Source organism: Echinops telfairi, unplaced genomic scaffold, assembly GCF_000313985.2.
Source record: "Echinops telfairi isolate 266 unplaced genomic scaffold, ASM31398v2 ScPeMD7_3533;HRSCAF=4204_0, whole genome shotgun sequence".
Taxonomy (NCBI): Eukaryota; Metazoa; Chordata; class Mammalia; order Afrosoricida; family Tenrecidae; genus Echinops; species Echinops telfairi.
The window spans coordinates 34,977,893-34,987,426 of record NW_022107431.1 but is presented as its reverse complement, the minus strand read 5'-3'; the positions used below and the strand labels follow the sequence as shown (position 1 = coordinate 34,987,426).

General features: G+C 43.1%; 1 protein-coding gene across 4 annotated transcripts in view; it reads right to left on the bottom strand.

The window, feature by feature from the left end:
- Positions 1-9,534, bottom strand: part of AHI1 (Abelson helper integration site 1) — a 198,859-nt gene that overhangs the window by 2,551 nt on the left and 186,774 nt on the right. For all 4 annotated transcript variants that reach the window (XM_045294511.1, XM_045294513.1, XM_045294514.1 and 1 more), the window contains one exon: positions 4,515-4,617. In XM_045294511.1, the coding sequence (XP_045150446.1) occupies positions 4,515-4,617 (103 nt within the window). The remainder of the gene's footprint in view (positions 1-4,514; positions 4,618-9,534) is intronic.

The following is a 9,534-nucleotide window of genomic DNA, read 5'->3' as shown; positions in this document are numbered from 1 at the left end:
ACCATACACTGCCCACACACACCATACACTGCACACACAAACCATACACTGCACATACACACCATACACTGCACACACACACCATACACTGCACATACACACCATACACTGCACACACACACCATACACTGCACACACAAAATAGCAAGTCAGATCATAATGTTAAGACTTGTTTTCTAGTTTGCCTTTTGAACATACTGTTAATGTCTCTTAGCATCAACAGGCGAGTGTTCATGGCTGCCTCCATCTCTCACAAGTTAATAGAAACAGTAACAGTAATAGTCTTCTCCAAAAATATAGGTTCAGTGGGAAAACAATCATGAATAATGCTTCAAGGTTAGTGCTTTGAAAACACGTGGACCACTTCATTAAAAAGCACTCATTTTCCTAGTCCATGGCTATTCCTACCTTTGTAATTCAGTTGACCATTACATTTTTCAAGTCAGTTAAAACGGTCTTTTTGAATGACAAGCTACTGATGGTGAACTGACTAAGCAGTTCAGTACAGTTCTAAAATAGGTGAAATTGCATCCTGAATACAATTTAGAGCCAATCCAGAAATGACACAAGGAGTTGCTTCCTCAAAACCACGCACTAGGTGCACTGGTGAGAAACTGGGAGAGCGAACCCAAACATTCCGGTGCAGTTATTCATGAACAAGTGTCAAGGATCTAAAACCCAAACCAAACTCACTGCTCTCAAGTTGAGCCTGACCCGCAGTGACCCTATAGGCCAGAGTAGAGATCCCTCTGCCGGTCTCCCCAGTGCTGTTATTGCCTTTGCTCTACACAGAAAGGCTCTCACCAGGCCATGGCCTGCCTACCTACCGGCATTACCAGAGAGGCTCCCCTGTTGGCACAGGAGGGTCAGAAACCCCAGAGCCAGGATCAATCTTAATTAAGGGGATGCACTAGCATTTTTCTATAAAAATGTTTACACCTGGGGGGGGGGTGTCCTTTGTCAACCCATGCTTCTTGATTTAAAATTTGTTAAATAGAGCTATTGCAATACGCTTACATAGATATGCTTGCTGTCAAGCATATGAAAGTGCATACAAAATAGAAATGCTAGGTTTGTCACAGCACAAGGGCACTAGAAGTCTAATAAGTGTATCGTTGGTGTCCCTGTGTGTTTACAGGGAAACCCTGGAAGGCTGGCCCCAAATTAATCTCCTAACTGGGGTGAGGTGAGGGGGAGAGTCGCCAAGGATCAAATGGGTCCCAAGGACAAGTCACTCGGAGACCCTGCAGATCTCTGTCAAGAGTGGTGAGAATGGAAGGAGGACCCCCGCAAGGGGACACAAGGCAGGCAGAGTGAGAGGAGGAGGGCATGCAGGAGTGAGAGGAGGAGGGCATGCAGGAGTGAGAGGAGGAGGGCATGCAGGAGTGAGAGGAGGAGGGCATGCAGCCAGAGGACAGGAAAGGAGAAGAGCAGAAAGGGCAGGGGCTGGAAGGGGAGCCCAAGCAGCCGGGGATCACTGAGACAGATCCTGCACGGCAGAAGACCAGAAGACGGAGTACAAGTCCAGCCGACCAGGTGGGCGCTGCCCGGGGAGGAGCACGGTGCAGAGGGCAAGAGGGCCCTCGGGAGAGGGAAATTTCTGTAGAGAAAGCTGAAGTGGGCAGTGAAGGCAGCACCTTTCAGGGAAGTGGTGCATACTATGAAGAGAAAGACACCACGGGGGTGGGGGTTGGGGGTTGGGGGTCAATGACAAAGCCTACCTCTGAAAGGGAGAGAGGGCCCAGTGACAGGAAAAACAGAGGAGACAAATAAACGTCAGCCTCTGACAGCGGAGGGCTCCTCGTGACACAGGGGTGGCCTAAGAGCCCCATGGCGGTTGGCAGCTCAGGGGCTGGAAGGCTTCGAGACAGGAGAGGACTGCTGGAAGAGGGAAGGGATGTCATCTTAGCAAAGTCAAGAATAAATCCAAACCCAGGCTCACTTCTGAAGGTTAGCACTTCAGTGTCCCAACGTGAGCAGAGGAAGACAGTAACGGAAACAGGGGCCTTTGACCAGAGGAACACGATGTGCAAAGAGAAAGGAAAATCTTCGCAGCAGGATTATGAAGACGAGTATGAAATTAGGTCACTGTTTGTGTGTATATTGTACGTGGGGAATGAGATTCCTAAAACACACCTGGCCCTTCTCACAGGAAATCCAATCGAACAAAGATTATCTGGAGGTTCCTCTGTAGCCACGTACTGGGCTCAGTGATGGGAGAGAAACTTGTGAGTATCGTTATCCCTGCCCAAGGTGCGATCATCCCATCAGAGCTCAGCGGCAAAGCAAAGACGGAACAACCAGGCCTTGAGTCAGACAATCAAGTCCTAGTGCTAGGGCTTCGTGACGACGGCACCGAGGCCCTGCAGTCTTTCAGTGTAGAAAGAAAGGGCTACGTTAAAAAGAGTGCTGAACATTTAAAAAGTGATGAATAAGTAATACATACCAATATTGGAAAATGCACAAGGTAAAAAGGAATAAAACACATCACTATGGTCACAGCACACGGAGATAACTACGGAGTTCCTTTATTATAGATTGTTGGACATTTTACTTTTATGCTATATATGCAAACTAATTTATAATCGATTTTTATTTAAACACTATGATAAACATCTTCCCTTATCTACAAAATTACCCCTCTCCATAAAAAGTCCTAAGTTATAGTACTATATCAATATAATCAATACTGTGACAGTTTTTTCCCTTCAATTTATGCAGCACTACTTGAAGGAATAGCCCTTAAGACCCTGCATGCATTCTTAAATATTTTCCTCTAGATTTCTGGAATGAGAATTGTCAGGTTGGAAGATGAATAGCTGAAAACTTCCAAAAATAAGTATTACCAAATTATGCTCCACAAACACAAACCTCCCTGCCATCAAGCCGATTCTGACTCATAGTGACCCTACAGGACAGGATAGAACTGCTCCTGTGGGCTCCCAAGACTTTAACTCTTTTTTTTTTTTTCCCTGTGATTTTTTCCCCCGACTTTAATTCTTTAAAGGAATAGAAAACTAATTTTTTTTCTCTCCCTTGGAGCAGCTGGTGGTTTCAAACTGCTGACCTTGTAGTTAGCAGCCCAAAGGGTAACCACTATGCCACCAGGGTTCCTCATCCCTCACCATGGATGGGTCAATTTTATACAATTGCTAGCAGCGTCGGAGGGAACCCATTTCCCCACAACTCTCAACACAAATATTAAGTATTTAAAACTGTTGTTAACTTAAAATGAGTATTTTATATGTTCATTGCTTTGAGAATTTCCTGTGCATAATGTTTTATTGATGGTCTATTCACATATTCTTTTGCTTGATGACTTCTGGATAAGTTTTATGAAGGGTATTAATCCTTTGCCTGCATAGACTTCTACAAAAGTCTTTCATCTTAAGGTATTGCTCATTTTAAAAATATCTGTTTATGGTACCTTTTAAATAATCACACATTTTAAAACCTTTTTAATGACTAAATGTAGAAATTGCTTCAAAATGTTAAAAAGAAAACACTTCCAAAACCACGATCACACTAACTACCCAATTACAGGCTTGTTTTATGCAATTAAAATGTTAAAATAATTAAAATGTCAAGATGCTTTTTCATAACTCAAATTTTGAATCTAGTTTCTAGAAAGTGGTACATTGAGACAGGCGGTGAGTTGATGGGAGGAGAAGGGAGAGAGGGGCAAGATCCGGAATATATATTAAGTTGTGTTTACTGTGTATTTAAGAATTGCTAACAAAACCACATATGCTTGTACAACTCAGGCTTACTTGAGATAACTTATGAAGCAGTATTGTCACCAAACATGTAATTCACCTGATTGTACTGGTACAGAAAAATGGAGAACGGATGCAGTAGTTTGGTTAATAGTCTGCCTTCGTAAAGTGGAAAACAATGCAGATGTGGCCAGGGTTGCGACATTTCAAGCTTTCTTTCTATCTAACAGAGAAGCCAGAGTCTCTGAGACAGGTTTTTCTTCAAAAGGCCCCTCCTGCCCTTCTTAGACCCCAGCCCCCCGGAAACAATGTCGTTCAAACATAGCTTCTAGCCTGATTGGAAACACTAGCTCACCTCTCTCTGCTTTCAATTCTAACCCTATTTCCTTGAGTCCCCAGGATCCTGTTATCTTCTTCTTCCTCCTCCTCCTCCCTCTTTGCATGGCCACTTCTCAGTAGTGCCTCCTTCCTCTGTTTGTACACATTCTTGTAATTCTCTTTTAAAAACGTCTGCATTCCTATAGACCGAGCATGCCAACTTGAAGATCCTGTCTTGCCTTTTAGTTCCTTGAAAGTCTGGCTCTGATGGCTCCCATTTCCACTCTTCAGGCTGGGTATATCCTGAGCTATGACGGCAAGCCTCTTCTCAAAACCGATCTTTCCCAAGGCCTCTTGAAGGTAAATCCCAAGGGATATCTGCCCCCCTTTTACTAGTCCTTGTGCTGGCCTCTGTCACTGCTGACCTGGCCGTCCCTCCATTTCCTCCTATTGACTTGATGATGCAACTGTGACTCTTACCTCTATTAAGGTGACTTTCCGGCCCATCTGCTCAGTCTTCTTCACCTGCATGTCCAGTGTGTGTGCCCGGGTCTCCCGGCTCTGCTTTTTGCTCACGGCAGAACTACAGGAGGGAGAGAGCAGAAAGCAGAAGCCAGGAGCTGGTCAGAAAGCCAGTGTAATAGTTTCTATGAGGATTCGATATAGGGAAGCTGCAGTGAGAACAGAACATGCTGCCAAGGAGCTGAATCCAACTTGCGTTAATCTCGCGGGACAGAGTAGAGCTGCCCCGTGGGGCTTCCTGGCTGCCATCTTTCGGGAAGCAGCCTGCCACATCTTTCTCCCAAGAATCAGCGGGGGTTCAAACCACAGACCTTTTGACTTGCAGTCGAGTGCTAGCTACTGTGCCACCAGGGCTCCTGCGTGGGAAGACAAAGGGGGTCTAAATGGGGAAGTCTGAGCAACGGGAATCTGACAGAATTCGGTGAAAGAACATACTTGGAGTAAGAGAGAGAAGTGCTTAATGCTGTAGAGAGATAAACCTTTTGTTGGCCGGCTCTTTCTTGACAACCAAGAAGCCAGAACAAAAACAAATTCATCTGCCTCGGACAGATATTAGCTGCCCGGGAAAACTCATGAAGTGTTTACCATACAAAGTTAGATGAAAAAACAAAAACAAATATGTGTCAGTTATACATATATGGAGCACATATATGTATAACTCAACAAAACACTAGTCCACTGCCATCCAGTAGACCCTGTAGGACAAATGACAATCAACCCATGAGATTCTGAGCCTGTAAATCTTTACAGGATCAGAAAACTTTATCTTTTCCCATATTTCAAGCAACAATGAAGACAGTGTCTCCTTTCTAGGATGGTCATCAAGGATGAGAGACAAAATAGGGCTTGGAGAAGATGCAAGGAGTGAAAAATCAGACGGTCAGCTCCGAAAGAGGGAAAACCAACGATCTAAGTCTTGTGTGATCCAACTGACAGCCTGAGGGTTTCCAGGCGAAGACACCGGGAGGTGAAATTCAAGTGAGGAGCCGGGTGAGGCTCCTTGAGTGAGGCGATGGGAGTTTATTCTGAAGAGACCATCCTACAGTCTACAAAATAAAGTACAAGAAAGGGGAGAACTCTATGAAGAGAGAAACTATACAGAACTGCAAACGCCCCCCCCATCCCCCCAACACACACTGGAGTCTTCAGTAGAGTACTGATAAACACATGCATTCAAGAAAACTATCCAAGGCCAAGGACAGAGCCCATTCCCACAAGCCAGGCTGGAATACCTCACAACTAATAGACCCAGAAGGGTTGTGTGTCAATAATGAGAAATAATAAATAGTTTTCCCTAGACTAAGCATCTTGCCGATCAGTCTGTCATGCTTTTGTGGCTTGTGTGTCGCTGGATGCTACGCCACCAGTGTATCGAACACAGCAAGGTCACCCAAGGTGGGTAGGTGTCAGTGAAGTTTCCAGACTAAGACAGATTAGGAAGGAGAACCTCTCAATATGCTTCAGAAAAAACTAGCCAGTAAAAACTTAATCATTAACAGTGAAATACTTTCTTACACACTGACAGAAGGTCCATCCCTTAGATGGGGGGAGGATCCCTGTATACGACTGAGGAATAGCTGCCTCTTCAAGTTGAGTCTACTTTAATCCCTGGTGGGCTAAAGCTATCAGGACCTTCACTGGATGATGGGAACGAATCAAAATGCGAAAAGAAAGCTACAAGCATTCATGCATGATCAGAATATGAAAAAAATATAATTAGAATGTAGAATCTATGACCCTGGGAAAATTGGAAGTCATAAAATTGGGAGCCATAAAAGTGAGATGGAACACTTAAACATCAGTATCCTTGGCATCCATCAGTTGAGAAGGGCTGCTATTGGCCATTTTGAATGGGGCTATTGTGATTATTATGCCATAAATGTCAAATTCAAGAAGAATGGCATCCCATTCATCATGGAAAAGAAAATTCCAAGACCTGTGCTGAAGAACAACGCTACTAGTAATAGAAATAACAGCCTTAATAAGAGGTCCAATTAATCTGATCATGATTCAAATTTATGGATCGATCACCAAAGGCAAACAAAGATATTGAAGATTTTTACTAACTTCTGTGGTCTGTCATTGATCTAATATAGAGTCAAAATGCATTGGCAGCTACTGGTGACTGGATTAAGAAATTTGGAAACAAAGAGGGCTAAGTAGTTGAAAACTGTGGCCTCTGTGGTAGAAATGCTGGAGAGTGATGATAGAATTGTGTAAGACCAGTGATCTATTATTACAAGTACCTTATCAGCAACATAAATAGCCATTATAGATTCTTCCCCATAAAACATACAAGAAACAAATGCACTGTATTTCTGAAAAGAGATGATGGAGGAGCTCAAAATCATCGGTCAGAACAAGATAATCAATTGCTTATACACAAGTTCAAAATGAAGCTGAATAATATTAATATGGTCCATGAGAGTCAAAATATAAGAGACGATCTCTCCATATTTGGTGCAGTGAACACTAATGATCAAATACCTGAGGAGTTATGGAAGGACATCAGGGACCTCCTATAGGAGGAAAGGTAAAGGCCCTTAAAAAGACTGGAAAGAAAAATGACCAAAGTGGATGTCAGACGAGAGCCTGAAACTTGCTTTTGAATGGACGGTGATGGAAGCAGAGATGAAGCAAACGTGCTGTACAGAAGGTTTGCTGAGCCTTGGGGCTCAAGAAGAAAATATAAAGTATTATAAGGAACTGTTCAAAGACCTAGTTAGAAAAACAAAAAGAATATGCTTGGCAAGTCTCAACTAAAAGAGTGCCAAAAAAGGGGGGGGAGGGGGAGGGGTACCCAAGCCGTGAGCTGCAACAGTGAATGATTCCGTGAGCAGAATACTGAACAATGCAGACAGTATTAAAAGAAGATGGAAGGAATACACAGAATAACTAACAAAAGCAATTGCTTGATATATAATAACTCTTTCAGGAACCATTTCATAACCAAGAACTGATGGCACTGAAGAAAGAAGTCCAGCTCCACCGAAGGCGATGGTGAAATGTCTCCAGGAGCAGATGGCATATGAATTGAGATGCTGCAAATAACAGATGCAATGCTGGGAGAGAGCGCTCACACGCGATCGACGACAACTCCACTGGAGCAGATCCAGATTTGTGCACATTCCAAAGCAAGGTATCGTTAACAGCGCAGAAATGATCCAACAAAATCATCAATATCACATGCAAGTAAACTTTGGCTGAAGATAATTAAAAATGATGGGGCAAAATATTGACAGGGAACTGTCAGAAAGCAAGCTGGATTCAGAAGAGGAAGTGTAATGAAGGAAGGATATTACTGTTGATGTTCGGTGGCTTTGGGCCGAAAACAGAGCACCGGGAAGATGTTCAGGTTTATAGACTATGTACAGGCATTTGACTGTGTGGATCAGAACAAATTATGATCAACATCACAAAAAGTGAGACTTCCAGGATGATACAGTATGCTAATTTGGAGGCTATACCTAAACCAAGCGTCAAATATTCAAATGACCAAGGGAACACTGCATAGTCTACAATCAGGACAGATGTTTGTCGGGGTTGTAGCCTTTTGTAATATTTATCCAAACACTGCGCGTGGCATATGAGGTGATACATTGGACTATGTGCAGAAGAATACAGAATCAGGACTGAGAAAGACTCATTCACAACCTGCAATATGCAGAGCTCACAATCTTGCTTGCTAAGGAAAATGAACTTAAAGTACTTACTGATGAAGATCAGAGACTATACAGCCTTCAATAGGGGTTACACTTCAACATAAGGAAAACAAAAATCCTCACAAGTGCTCAGTACACAATATGACACATGGAGAAAGGCCGAAGTTGTCAAAAGTATTTCATTTTACTTCGAGCCACAATTAACGTGCATGGAAAGCAACAATCAAGAAGGCAAACCACTTGTTGCAGTGGGCAAATCCACCACCGAAGATCCTGTTAAAGCACCAATCAACCATTTGAGATGACTTTGACACAAGGACAAAATTCAGAGGGCCAGGAAAAGAATGAAGTACGGAAGCAGAAAACAAGAAGGACACAGGACAAGGGATGGTCCCTCTAGGGACCTGATTGCAACACATGGGACGAAACAAAAGGGCTGTCAGTTGTTGAACATGAAACTGATGCTAGCTTCCCAAGCTTCATTTCGTTTGCAATAAAAAGTTAAAAAATAAATAAAAGTGTTAAAAAGCAAACATGGCGCTTACCTGATTCCAGCTATGGTGTTTTTCAATCGCTTCTTAAGTATGTAAAAGACACACACACACACACACACACACACACACACCAAGACGGATAATGAATAAGGCCTGAAGAGGCCTGAAGAAGAATTGACATTCTGATTTGATTAGCGCAAAGCTGGAAACTAAGAGGAAGGAAGAGTGGCTGGAAAATATGGTCTTGGTGACAGAAATGAGCTGGAGATCACATGATAGAATTTTGCAAGACCAACAACTTGTTCATAGCAAATACTTTTATTTAACAACACAAGCAGGGAGAATACCCGTGGGATTCTCTAGATAAAATAGACAAAAAATCAAATTGACTACTTCTATGGGAAGAGATGATGTGAGAAGCTCAGTACCCGCGGCTAAACTCAGGCGACGGGCTGACTATGGAACAGACCATCAACGGCTCATAAGTAAGTTCATGCTGAAGCTTAAGAAAATTAAATCCACTAGAGTGAAAGATGACTTTGAAGATATTCCACCTGAACTTTGAAAACATCTCAGAATAGATTGGACGCATTGAACACTAATGACAGATCTGATATGCTATGGTATGACATCAAGAATATCACACATTCCACGATGTGCATGCAACATACCGTCATGGAGTAGGAAACCAGTGGAGAGATCTGAAGGGCTGGCCCCAATCCCAACTATATGGACACCTGCCTCTCCCCTGAGAAGAATTTATTTCAGAGGACAGCACTGAAACTGCAGCTCAGGGAGAGGGACATGTCTGATCAGAGCACA